The 14,092-nt window shown below is 44.2% G+C and overlaps 1 protein-coding gene across 6 annotated transcripts in view; it reads right to left on the minus strand.

Annotated features, from left to right (window-relative positions):
- TTC7B (tetratricopeptide repeat domain 7B) overlaps positions 1 to 14,092 on the minus strand; it is a 223,778-nt gene that overhangs the window by 177,567 nt on the left and 32,119 nt on the right. For 5 of the 6 annotated variants that reach the window (XM_011357140.1, XM_023528861.1, XM_023528857.1 and 2 more), the window contains exon 3: positions 6,946 to 7,067. The exons of the other annotated variant lie outside the window; for it this stretch is intronic. In XM_011357140.1, the coding sequence (XP_011355442.1) occupies positions 6,946 to 7,067 (122 nt within the window). The remainder of the gene's footprint in view (positions 1 to 6,945; positions 7,068 to 14,092) is intronic. 6 annotated transcript variants of the gene reach the window in all.

A 14,092-nucleotide genomic window follows, 5' to 3' on the forward strand; every position in this document is an offset into this window, starting at 1 on the left:
TGTGAAATTTTTCCTTCGTCGTGAAACGGCTCATGTAAAGTGGTTAGCACAGTGAGCTAGGTTGATCAAAAGTCTTCCAGACGCTTAACTGCCTACGTGACATGTGGCATCAGCACGGTGGCCCTGACTGGCCAGGCTGCAGGACACGCATTGCTCCACAGACTTTCCTTCTGAAGCTGTTGCAGTAAAGGAAGTAGCCCCCGGACACAGACTCCCTCCCCTCTCCCCATCTCACTCCCTCCATCACCCCATCTTCCTCTCATCAACTGCGTAATTTTACCGTGGTTCCTGCTGAGGTCAAAATGTAGCTTGTGGCCCAAAAATAAGCAAAGTGAGCCACGTCCAACTGAAATGGTGGACGTGACTCTGCTGGCACAAGACTCCTGCCAAACGAACTACCCTATGCTTAGACCTTCTCGATACCCTGCTCTTCTGATTCAACGGCTTCTCCACACCTGGCGAATGAATTCTCTATTCCTCAGCCTGGTTGTAAGTCTTTTACCATCTTTCCATCGTCCATCCTTCCAGAAAGAACTCTCCTTTAGAAAAGAAAATGTTAAAGGAAATGACACTCGCTGAAAGTGACCTTCATACAAAGCCACCACTTCCTCCTGCATCGTTCGCTCCTCTCGTTCCCCAGTCTCGCTTCTGCTTTTAAACAATCCCACCAGAAGTCTATTCGAGGTCACGAACATCTAATCCAATGCTTCGTTCTTTACCGTTATTAATATCACAGCACTGTTCCACCCAGGTGGTCACTTCCTCCCTCCCAGCACACATGCCCCTGTCGGCTTCGTGGGGACACGTGCTCATGGTGTCCCTCTGACCTCAGGCAGCTCTTCCACAGCCTCCTCCCCCTTTTTTCAACTCTCAGCTCTGGCGGGTTTCTACGCTGGGTGCTGGGCTGTCTTTACTTCTCCCTCCACACTCTGTCCTTCGCGGATCTCATCTGGTCCCGGGTTCTCAATACAACCGCTGTGCTGACTCCCCGTCTAGAACTCGCGCTCCGACCTCCCCACCGTGCTCACACAGCTTCCTCGTCAACGATTTCACCCGCACGTCTCCCAGGCATCTCCGACATCACAGACCCAAAGGCAAGTCCCTTTCCAGATCTGACCCTCTCCTCGTCCCCACTCCATCTCACCAGTTCTCAAGACTGAAACTGGGGGGCCATCCCTGATTCCTCTGTTTCCTTCCCTTGCTCTCCCCGCCCCCACATCTAGTTCATCAGCTAGTCCTCCCATCAGCGGTCCTAACGTACGTCTGGGGTCCATCCACTTCTCTTGGTCTCTCCTACCACTGTCATCTTTGAGGTGAGCATCTCATGCCTTGCCCAGCTATTATCGCCTCGCCTTTGTTCTGGTGACTTGGGGATTTTTCCCTGGAAATCACTATTTGCATTAGATGCCGCCTTAGCAGGCCTTCTTCAGGGTAAGCCGGACTGAGACAGCTGAGACTCACTCCCTCCTGGCTCTGCTTCAGGCACACCGGAGTCCTTTCAGATTCTTAAATACATCGAGTTCTTTCCTCTGCACATGCCGGGCCCTCTGCACGCAGTACTCTCTCTGCTGCACTGGCACGGTTACTGCCTTCTCATCCTTCAAGTCTGGGCCTCAGTGTCACGTCCTCAGGTGGCCTGGCCTGAGCACCCTATCTAAGCAGGTGCGCCCTCCATTGTTTGCTCTCGCTGCACCCATTCATCTCCTAGTACTTATTACAATTGTGCAATTGCATACATTGGTTTGCTTATTCATAATCTGTCTCCCGCACTAGACTATATCCTCCCTGAGAGCCTGGAATACGTCTCTTAAATTCGCCAGTGTAGTACCAAGCACAGCTCTTGGCATGTAGCAGAACTCGATAAATACTCATTGGATGACTGCCCAAACCCACGACATGCCAGGTCCTGTGCTGAGAGGCTTATGTAAAAATCCACAGATTTCTGCATAAACCTTCGCTCCAACCACAGTGGTGTCCGCCTACCCTGTAGGATACACACGACCCTGAGTACAGGGCTGACTCCAGGTTTCTACCAACTACTTGGCATGTCCCCCACCCCGACCCTAGCTCTCCCCAATGCGTTGGATCTACATCATTTCAAGCTTCACTCCCCTTTCCAAATCAGGCGGCCGTCTCAAAACGCCGCTTCCTTATCTGCTTCAGTGGCGACCTGGACTTCCCCCGCCACGACAGTAGAAACTACCCTGAAACTGCTCGTGTTAATTCTGACTTCTCTGAGACTAAGTTCTAGGAGGGCAGGGACTCTCTGCCACCTTTTCACTATTATACCCCCAGGGCCTAAGATAGGGCCTGGCTCTTAAAAGGTATGCAACGAATCCTCATTCAATGAACGAATAAATGACCTTACAGAATGAATGAACAAGTGGGCCTGGAGACTTAGGTGAGTAGGTGTTCTTTCTTTGCTTACTCTTTTAAAAATCCACTCTGCAACCTTTCAAGTCACTTATGTTCGTGTCTTACGCTTTTTCTCTTCTCTTTCTATGTCTCAGCAAGCAGACCCATTTCTTTTTTAGCTCTGAGTCTCTCGAAGAATGCCATGTACAGAAAGTTGGTGCACGTTACATGCTTACTGGAAACGTGTCAGAATCCTCTCGTGTTCACTGCATTTCACTCGTAACACAAAAAGCGAACACTTCGTGTCACTGTGAGAAAGAGGAGCGCGGAATGTCAGCGTGCAAAAGCCAAGGCCAAGTTGCTCCAGCGAGGTCAGCGCGTGGGGCGAAGCCGCCTCTGCTTCCTGGCCAGCACCCTCCCCACAGTCCTGTGGGCTGGGAGAGCCTGTCTGAGGCCACGACGCCAGGAAGCACCCCCACTCAGCCTCCTGTGGGACACTGCAGGCCTCACCGCCCCTTTTTCTGCCTTCCCATTCCAGGCTACACTGAGCAGGGCTCAGCAGTTGTAAAGGTCAACAAAATAACTGGGGAAGTCTGAAAACTTTTTAAAGCCAATGCATAGGGGTGATCCGTGGTCTGTTTAAAGCCAGCTGGTAGTGGCGACTGAGTAGAACAACAGAACTGCAAAGAGCACCCCCCGCCCACAGAGTCTCCCCAGCAAGGTCCCCTCCGTGAGGCACCCTCACCAGGCACCCTCAGAAAGAGTGCAACCCAACGGGCACAGGTACCGACCTGTCGACATTTGCTCTCTTGCTTCGATGGATCCCCACCCTCCCCGAATCGAAGCCAGTGCGGGACCAGGGAAGACGCACACTGCAACGCATGTTGCTCGGCCCGTAGTACGTCTGGCACGGCTGACAGCACGCAGGAAATGACAGGTACCCCAGACGAAAACTTCTCTGGCAATTCCGGCTGCAAGGGCTCAAGTGGGGGCACATTTCTATTCTCCTTAGAAAGGCTGGGGGGCCCACGCTGAGGCCACTTCCGGCCACTAGCTGTGCTGCCCAAAGGACACGTAAGGCGCCTGCGTCAGACCAGCCAGCCCTACCTCCTGTCTCTGAAACACCGACATGGCCGTCGGTTTTTCTGTGTTACCCAAGCTAATTAGCAGGCATCCCGAGCAGAGTTCGCTTAACCCAGCAGTCTGAATAAATGCCCTTCCCTGGAAACTCCGGCGGTGGGAGGCTCGGCAAACAGCGATGGGCGCCTGCTTTGCGAACTTCCGCTTCAGCTGGAGCCTGACCTTCATCCGGTCCCACTTCCAGCTGGAAGGTCGCTGGGCATCACCATCGTGGGAATCACAGTTTACGGCGAGCTGTCTGCCTGGCTTTGCCATGTTTCCACATGCATTACTATCTTAACTGCGCCTCACCACAGCGCGTGAGGTGGGTGCCATCAGCCCTGTTTTACGGATAAAGAAACCGATGCCCAGAGAGGAGAAGGGCAGGTTCCCAATCCTGGGCCCCTGGCTCCAGCACCCCTGCTGCCCCCCAGCCGAATGCCTGCTGGGGGAGGGGCACTTCCCGAAGCCTCGAGGCATCGGTCCTGGTCCTCTGAGGCTGACACTCCGATTTCACCCTCTGCAGAGCTTGAGCCCGATTTTTTTTTTTTTTCCATCCTTGACAGGCTTGCTGCTGCCACCCAGAGGGACAAGAGACACAGATGTGAAGTAGATGTGGGTGCATTTCAAGTCAGCCCATGCCCAGGGGCACTTGGGGTGGGGATGGGAACTGGGCACCCCCCCAGGAGGGGGCGGGGAAGGGGGTCAGAGGGCAACAAGGGGAGGAAAGGGTGGGAACGGGGGGACTGAGGATGAGAGAAAGGAAAGAGGGAGAGGAAAAGGGGGGGTCGTGGGGGCAGGAGGGGGCGGTGGGGAGGAGAGAAGAAACAGGATGATTTGTGATGGGCTGAGATGAGACTCGAGGGACAGTGTGATGGGGAAACACTGATCAGCAGAGGCCGGGGCCATGCGCTGGCAATGTCTCCCCGGCCGGCAAGGCCGCCGTGTGTAGAGCGGGGCAGCTCCGCTTCTGCCGACCTCACGGGTGGCAGGGAATGGGAAAGGGACGCCCCCGTGAGAATCGGCGACAACGAAGGACAAGGGCTCGGTGAGCGTAAACGTCACCGCGGTCTCGGGCAGGCATCAGGAGGGGCCCAGGAATTGGTCCTGGGGCCAGGTTCCTTCAGAAGGAGATCCACGTTTACCAGTTTGGCACTCGCTCATGAAAAAGATGGAGAATTATTAACGAATAAAAGTAAATATTATAACTCATTAAATCCTCGGGGATGACCACCAAAAAGCTGAATACCTTCAAGTGTATTTCTAAAGGAAAAGATGTGCCTTATCAATTTCTGTCGCTTATTGCAAAGCTCTCTATAATGCATTTTCCCATCCCTGAAAAATCAGTCAAACCCTGTCCATTATATCCTCCCAAATACATATTTTTTGAAAGCTCAGAAAAACAAAAAGGGACTGAGACAGCAAAGGAGCAAACACATCAGAAGACAGAATCGTGGGAAGCCACTGGTGCCTAAGGACAGCAGCTACCTCCATCTGCCCCCGCTTGCTCCAGAGATACAGTGGCTATAGGTGTCCACTGACGAATGACCCCTGGGTGTGGCCCCATGGCCCTGGGTAAGCCTGGCAACACAAGGCTTGTCTAAAACCTCTCACATTTTTCTCTCCTTTCTTCCATATTTCGTGGTCTCAAAGCTGGCCTTCACCTCTGCCTACCCAAAAGGAATCTCGTTACTGCTGCACGACCCCGGCCTTCGGCCCGCTGCAGTTGGCAAGGGCCCGCTCCAGGAGCTGGCTCGATGCCACCCCTGGTCTGTAGAGCCCAGGAAGAAGGGCGAGGGGACAAGAAAAGAGGAGCAAAGGCTTCAAAGTTAAGCAGCCCCTTAACTCTGGCTACGTTAATGGGAGTCTCCTTGAACTTGGGTAAAAATGAGAAATGAGACAGTAAGCAACTCCCGGCATGTGATCCCTCATCTCAAGATAAATAATAAACATCTCGTCATCATTCTTTTGTAGTTGGCTTCCAGTGGGCAGCCCACGTTTCTCGGCAGGAGGCTGGAGCCCAAGAGCTCTGCTTTTCCTTCCTCGGTGAATAGGCTTCAAGTAACAAGGAGTTATCCAGCCCATCCTTATCGATCTCACGCAAAGCATTTTCAATAGAAGGTATTGGCGGGGCACCTCTGAGAGGCCCCAGGGGAGTCGCTCCTGTATCTGGACTTGCAGATCAACTACTGACACCCACAGGTTAGCGTGCAGAGCAATGGTTAGGGGGTTCCTGTGCGATGACCACCGTTTATTGTGAAAAGGGAGAAGAAACAGCTTGCTAGAAAAATATTCTGCACCCTCTCCTTTCTCCCTCTGTTTGAACAGTAAAGAAAACAGAACTCAAAACCCAGCTTAGGGGGGACGTGCACCATCGCTCAGACAATCTCAGTCAGTGGCAGATGAGATCGGATTTGAGCGCGGCTTTGTGCCAAAGCTGTCAAGCCATTCCAAACCTTGGAGTGTTTACTGTGGCCTTTCGTGGGCTAGGCCAATCTGAGCCAGTGGCCTTTGGAGCATAGCAGGCCTTGTTCACAGTTTCGTAGGATTTGGAAAATAAGCATTCACTCCCGACAAATAAAAAATGGCTGTGTGTGGGTGACTCTGGGCCACTAGGCAGATGAAATCCCGCTTCCATGAGCTACACCCCAAGGTTTGAAGCTCTTTACAATGAAGAGGGAGCAACTCCCATAGGCTGGGACCTATGTCCCCTCGGCAGGTCAAAGCACTACTGACTATTCCTAGGGGAAGGGCACGGGCTCTAGGGGCCTCCCACGCACAGCCAAGGAGGGGCTGCGGAGGGGCCGGATACCTACTGTTGGTCTTCATGCACATCTATCCTGCAGCACAATGTCAAAACAAGGGACAGCTGAAGAGATTTGGAACAGAATCGTCGCATTTCTTATAAGAGCAACACAAAAAGGAAACAAACAGCAAATGCATTAGAGACCTATATCCCGTACATTCAGACCCTTAAACCTTTCTTAAACCCTTTTCAAAAGCAACGTTCTTGTGTGGCACTGTAGCCACACCCACTCTCGTAAAAACCATCTGAGACTTGGCAAATCCAATTCTCTGAACTGATCAGCCATTAAGGGAAAGGATGCTGTGTGCCGGAGTTTCCAATTCATTACCTTTCCCCCAAAAAACGGGAGGAGGCCTGTGCGGTGCATTCCCATGGCAGAAGGGAGGCATAAAGCATGGCTTCTGTCTGATTCACCCCCCTGCTCCATACCTGTGACTCATCCTCACATACGAGCCCCCCCCACCCCCCACTTTGAAATCCTATGGGAAAGTGAGAGAGCCAGGTGGAGAAGAGACGAAAGAGCCTACATTCATTCTTTTAAAAAAATTCCAATTATAGTTTATATTTAAAATTGTTTTGTTGTAATAACTAAACTGAAGACAGCATTATAAGGCTTTTTATTTTCCTTCTTTAGGAACTTGATTTAAAAAATGAAGAAGGCTTACCCATTTTTGAAATAGAGGACATGGGCTCTCTGAAGTCCTGTTTCTAGGAAAAAACCTAGTTCTTGATCGTGGGGAGCAGGGCCAGGCTTAGGGCTTCTGTTTTGAATATTAGTAAGTATTACCTGGAAGGGGAGAAAATCGGAAAACTAATCAGATCCACATTGAAGCCTACTTCCTTCAAACCCTGTCGCTAAGTGCACTGCACGACTTGAAAAATCAATTGCCTTATGCAAACATCAATGCATAGGCACTGGTGTAGAAACGCCAGGATTCGGAAAGCAGAGCGAATGACTTTTATGAGAGAGGGAGCAACCGCATGGCCCAGGGGCACGTGAGGCCCTCCGGGCACCCTGAGGAGTGAAGGGCGCTGATGCGTGTGATGGTGCCAGGGAGCATTAGAGCCGAAGGGGCTTTGCTGAATGCCAGGACGTTGACTGAGTGACACAGAAGCAGGTCCCAGCAATGGGCAGAAAGTCATCATCCAGTAGCGGCTGAGGTCGCTGACAGGCAGACTGCAGCTTCAGTCCTATATGAGCTTGATGAGCTTCAAAAAGAGCTGAGGAGTGAGTACCCTGATTGGCATGGACCCTAAAATTAACTAGAGGCAAACTCCAGGCTACAAAACTAAGGCCTGTGGACTGAGCAGCAGTCATTTATTCCCAAGGGGAGAGCTCAGAAAAACAATCGAAGCCCCCTTTCTCTCAAACTTGACCTCTTGTCAGCAGACAATGAGATTTGAAAGGTTTAAATTTTTCAGCCCTGTAAGAAAGACTGACAACTAATCAGGAGAAAGGCTTGAAAGTTAAGTAGGTTATAGTAAAGCACAAATATATATCTACTAATACAGATGCTACTCGCTTTAAATTCACAAGTCGAATAAAGCACTTTTCCAATAGAAGCTACTTGTGGTCCATTAACAAACTATACAAGTGCTTTTCAAACATACCTTCCACATCTGCTGAAAGTCAGCAGCTCTTCAAAGACCCGGCGTTTAGCCAAACCCCAAATATTTTAGAGGTCTTGAAATTAATCTCCAAATAAAGTTGAAGCAATTGCTAATTCTCTAGCTTGTAAGCTTTGGAAAACAAAAAAGTAGAAGGGACACGATGAGCAATGTGTCATAGAAAGAAATCCAGGTGGGCAACCCTTGCATTTGAGCTGCATCCCAGCATCTTATCAAAATCGCCCGGCTCCCTCACGACTTAGCACTTGGCTCTGCAAGTGCTAGGAGGTAGGTGTCCCTCCTACCTCTGGGAACTGTCGTTTCTAGCTCTACTGAGGCTCCTCCCCCACTCACCCTCTAAGTGATGGAGATCCAGAGTGAGCACTTGTCCTGGGCACTTGTCCCTTCTCCCTGAAGTCTCTCTCAAGATGATATCATCCATTCTCCTGACCTTCAAAAATCATCTCTAAGCTGCCAACCCCCAAGTGTATCATCTCTAGTCCAGACTTTCCCTCTGAATCCCAGACTCATATGCAACTACTTCCTCGGCATCTCCACTTGGAGGTCCAACTTGGAAACTTTTAAAAATTATCCTACATTTGCTTTTGAGAATACCTCTTAATTTAAAAAAATTCCATGATTATTGTAAAACAAAAACAATTTGGTACAGTATAAAAAGAAAATTAAAAAACATCTCAACAATTTCACCACAAAAATAACCACTTGACATTGACTGAACAATAATTCAGATATGTCTGTATATACATGTATCAAGAGAAAAGAAAGATGAAAATCATTTTACAAAAACAGAGATTGTGTTCTACATGACAGTTTTAATTTAAACCATTACATTTAATTTTAAATTTAACAGTAGAAACTAATGTGTGACCAAAGTAATCACTCAACTTCAGAAAAATGTAGATTTATTTCTTTTTTATTAATTAATTTATTTTTTAATTATAGTCAACATATAATATTATGTAAGTTTCAGGTGTACAAGACAGTGATTTGACATTATATAACCTTACGAAGTGGTCACTGCAATAAGTCTAGTAATCATCTGTCATTGTACAAAGTTATTGTGATGTTATCAACAACGTTCCCTATGCTGTTTAGGTCATCCTTATGACTTATTTTATTTTTAATATTTTTATTTTTCAATTACAGTTGACATTCAATATTATATTAGTTTCAGGTGTATAGCGTAATGCTTAGACATTTATATAACTTACAAAGTGATCCCCTCAATGAATCTAGTGTATTTTTTCCATATAGTTCATAAAGGATCTCTCTAAAGTTAAAATATATATATTTATTTTATGTACATATATATGTGTATATACAGAGATCATTCTTTTACCTATAATTTCAACTTTATACAATATCTATTAAATCACAATAAAGATGAAGAAATTAACATATTCATACTACCTTCTACTTTGCTTCTCCTCAGGCTTCTATTTTGGTTATATTCCTCTTTATAGTGCCAAGGTTCCCAGCAATTATGTTCTACACCATAATTGTTTTGCATCATTTCTATATTAAAATGTATTTGTTGTTTCTTGAATTCTTCATTTTGAATCAATTCTTAGTTGGTGGAACATTGCCCAAATGGGCTCATGGATACTACAGGCCTTAAGTTCTTATATGGTTGAGAATGTCTGTCTCCTGCCTTTCTATTTCTCTAAACTCGATTGAGAATATCTTTGGATTTCATACTTCCTCTCCCTTAGATCATGGCAGTCGATTCTCCAGTCTTCTGACACTGAAGGCTGCAGTGGAGAACTCAGAAGCCAGCCTTACTGTTCTTCCTATAGACAATCTGCAAAGAGCAAAAATTGTTTTCCCTGAAGTCTAGAAAATCTACGGAGGGTTATCTTGCCATTCGTCATTCTGTGTCAGTTCTTCTTAGAACACAGCTTAACTGTCAATCTACAAATTCGGATCTGTAGTGTAAAGTAATGCACGGAAGTCAGGCTGCCATTCTGGGTTCAAAGCCCAGCTCCACCACTTTGGGCAAGTCACGGACTCTCGAGCCCTCAGATTTATCATTAGTAAAATGGAAATGGCAACAGAACATGGTCATAGCATGGTCTTACGGACTAAATAAGATGATGAGTGATAGAACACTTAGCCCAGTACGAAGTAAATGCTCATCAGTCTTACTTTGTTAAAGAATTTCTCTTTGATTACATGATTGTATTTTTTACCTATACCATTTTTTTCCATTTTCTTTTTCAGGAATGCTAACTGTTTACACTGACTTAACTATGGTAGCTTTGTAGTAAGTTGAGAGATCAGGAAGTCTGAGTCCTTCAACTTGGTTCTTTATAAAGATTGTGTGGGCTCTTCTTGTCCCTTGCATTTCCATATTAATTTGTGAATTAACTTGCCAATTTCTGCAAAAAAAAAAAAGGCAACATATTTTGATAGGGATTGGGTTGAATTTGTTGGCAATTTGAGGAGTAATTGCCATCTTAACAAATTAAGTCTTTTGATCCATGATCATAGGGTGCCTTTCTATTTATTTAGGTTTTCTTTCATTTCTTTCAACACTGATTTGTAGTTTTCAGGGTATAAGGTTTACACTTCTTTTTATGATTCCAATATATTTTAATCTTTTTGATGTCATTATAAGTCGAATTGGTTATTTATTTCATTTTCAGATTGTTTACTGCTAGTGTATACAAATAAAAGTGGTTTTCGTATATTGACCTTATATCCTATAACCTTGTTGAAACCTTGTTTGTAAGTTATAATAGTTTTTTTGTGTGTGAAGTCCATAAGATTTTCTATATATAAGATTATGTCAACTACAAATAGAGATACTTTTACTTCTCTCTTTTAAATCTAAAGGCCTTTTACTTTATTTTTCTTGCCTACTTGTACTGTCTAGAACCTCTAGTAAGTGGAAGTAGTAAGAACAGCAGATATTCTTGTCTTGTTTCTGATCTTAGGAGGAAAGCATCTGATCTTTCACCATTTTAGATGTCGTTAGATGTGGGTTTTTCATTGGTGACTTCTATCAGGTTGAGGATGATAACTTCTATTCCTAGTTTGCTGAGTGTTTTTAACATGCAAGGGTGCTGGATTTTGTCAAATGCTTTTTCTGCATCTACTGAGATTATCATTATCATGTGGTTTTTGTACTTTATTCTGCTAATACGTTGTATTACATTAATTATTTCTGTATGTTAAATCAGCTTTGCATTCTTGATATGAATGTCACTTGATCATGGTGTATAATCTTTCCTATATGTTGCTGGATTCAATTTTCTAGTATTTTGTTGAGGATATTTGCATCTATATTCATGGGAGATACAGGTCTCATTAAATGAATTAGGGAGCATTTTTCTGCTCTTCTATTTTCTGAAAGTTTTTATAGTATTGCTATCATTTCTCCTTTAAATGTTGGCTGAATTCACCAACGAAGCCAACTTGACCTATAGTTTTCTTTGTGGGAAGGTTTTAAACTACAAATTCAATTTTTTAAATACATAGAGGAATATTTGAGTTATCTATTCCTTCTTGAGTGAGCTTTGATAATTTGTGCCTTTCAAGGAATTTGTTTTCTGTAAGTGATCAGATTTATTGGCATAAAGTCGGTCGTAATTTTCCCTTACAGTCTTTTAATTTCTATAGATCTATGATACTGCCTCCTCTTTTCTAGGTATTGATAATTTGTGTCTTCTCTCTTTTATTCTCATTGTCTTAATAGTTTTTAAATTTTATTAATCTTTTCAAGGAATCCATTTTTGGTTTCACTGATTTTCTCTACTTTTATCTGTTTTCAATTTTACTGATTTCTGTTCTAATCTTTATTATTTCCTTCTTTCTGATTGCTTTGGCTTTAATTTGTCCTTATTTTTCTAGTTTCGTAAGTTGGAAACTTAGATCATTGATCTGATATTCTTCCTTTCTAAGCATTTAGTGTTATAAATTCTACACATTTTGTTTTATATATTTCAAAGCTCTATTATTAAGCAACACACTTTTAGGATTATAATGTCTTGTTGATGAACTGACTCCTTCTATTATGTAATATCTCCCATTTTCTCTCATAATATTTCTTGTTCCTAATTCCACTTTGATATAATATAGCCACTGTAGCTTTGCTTTAATTGTTTGTATAGTATATAATTTTATTTTTTGTCTACCTACATATTAATATTTAATTGGTTTTCTTGTAGATAGCATAAGTTAGGTCTTGCTTTATTGATCAATCTGAAAATCTCTGTCTTTTAATTGGGGGTATTTAGACCATTTATATTTAATGTAATTATTGACATGATAGGAACCATCTTGCTAAATATTTTGTATTGACCCATATGTTCTTTGTTCCTTTTCATGCTCTCATTCTGCTTTTTTTTAGATTGATATTTCCATTTCATTCTACTATCAAATGGTCAATTTCCTCTTTTTCTCTTATTTTTTAGTGATTGTCCTAGGGTTTACAAAATAGTTCTTTAGCTTATCACAATCATTCTTCAAATAATCTTACACTAATTCATATATAGTATAAACATCTTATAACAATATACATCCATTTCTTCCCTTATCCCTTTGTGCTATTGTCACATATTTTACTTTTATGGTAAATCCCAGAACCTCAGAGATGGAGCTCATCCTCAAGGGCCCTGTTCTTGGCCTTTCCCTCCTAACTCCTAGAATGTCTGCCTAGACGAAAGCCGTCTACCTTCCATTCCCCAGAATTATTACACTCTCAGGAGGCCAGGTTCAGCCCCAGACTGAAGTCTCTATTATCACCCCATCTTAATAAATAACATCATCCACCCAGCTGCCCCATTCAGACACTGGGGAGCAAGCCCTGACCCCTCGACACTCTTACATCTAATCTATAACCATGCACCTCCTAACCATTTCTCAAATATGTCTGTATCTATCCATTTCTACAAGTATACTTCATCTAAGCTACCATCGCCCCCTGTTACAGTTCTATAACATCCTCCTAAGTGGAGTCTCCAGATCCTCTCTTGCTCCTTGACTTCCCTTCTACTCTCCATAAGCAGCCTGAATAACTTATTTTTTTTTAATTAAGTTTATTGGAGTAAGATTGGTTAATACGATTATATAATTTTCAGGTGTACATTATAATTTGACATCTGTATATTCTATTGAATAATTTTTTATAAGATAATCTAGATCACACATTACTCTTATGCTCTTTCTCATCTCTCATGTACCAACCTGAGTGTCACCTTCTCAGAAAGGCCTTCCCTTCTGAGACTACCTAACATAAAGTAGGTCTGCTTCTATTAAGGAATAAGACACTCCTCTCATAGTGTCTTATTCAATTCCTTCATTGCATTTATCAATGTATTTTTTAACTTGATTACTGGCTGTCTACCTCCATGGTGCTGCAACTTCCACAAAGTCAAGGGTCACGCCTGCTTCATCTACTAATATATCCAGTGTCTACTGCAGTGTCTTGTTCAAGTTAAGCATTCAGTATACATAGTAAATGAATGAAATATGCAGTAAATGAATGAATGAATAAATTTGCAAGGCCAATCAGAAATGCAGGAAAAAAGCAATAAGAAAAGTAACCTACTATGCATTAGGCATTACGTAGGTACAAAGGTTATCTCATTTATTCCCCCCGACCCCCCCCCAAAAAAAACCCACTGAGAGCCATACTGAAGGAAAACTTGAGACTTTGCTCCATTGAGTGAGTTGCCCAAATCACATGGCTAGTAAGTGTTAATGCTGGTGCTAAAACTCAGGTCCACCAGACTCTGCAGACTAGCTCCTCTCTCCTTTGTCCTATCGGACTGTGTTTGTGCTTGCAGAACAAAGTCCAAAAGACAAGTCGGTGTTGCCAGGGTGAGGCTTTAGGTTATAAATGGGAAGAACGGGAAAGAGGCAAGGCGGGAGGTACAGGGAATAGCTTATCTGAGGATTTACCCTAAGTTCTAAGCATCTTGGATTTAATTCCTTCCTCACAAAGAGCTTCTAACACATGGGCCTGGGCAGGAGCACTGTTTGGCAGTGTTGAAGCCACCACTTGTTCTGTGGATAAACACTTCCTTGTGAGAGGACTGCCAACAAGTATCCTTCGCAAGTGCAGCCTGCTTGTCAAAAGCACACACCCAACAACCGAGGAAGCATAAGAGCACAGGGGCAAGGGCCAAAGATTGTAGGTCCAAAGACCCAGGTTCCAGATCTGGTTCTGACACTCCCCAC

This window comes from Pteropus vampyrus, unplaced genomic scaffold (genome assembly GCF_000151845.1).
Source record: "Pteropus vampyrus isolate Shadow unplaced genomic scaffold, Pvam_2.0 Scaffold32, whole genome shotgun sequence".
In the NCBI taxonomy this organism is placed as follows: domain Eukaryota; kingdom Metazoa; phylum Chordata; class Mammalia; order Chiroptera; family Pteropodidae; genus Pteropus; species Pteropus vampyrus.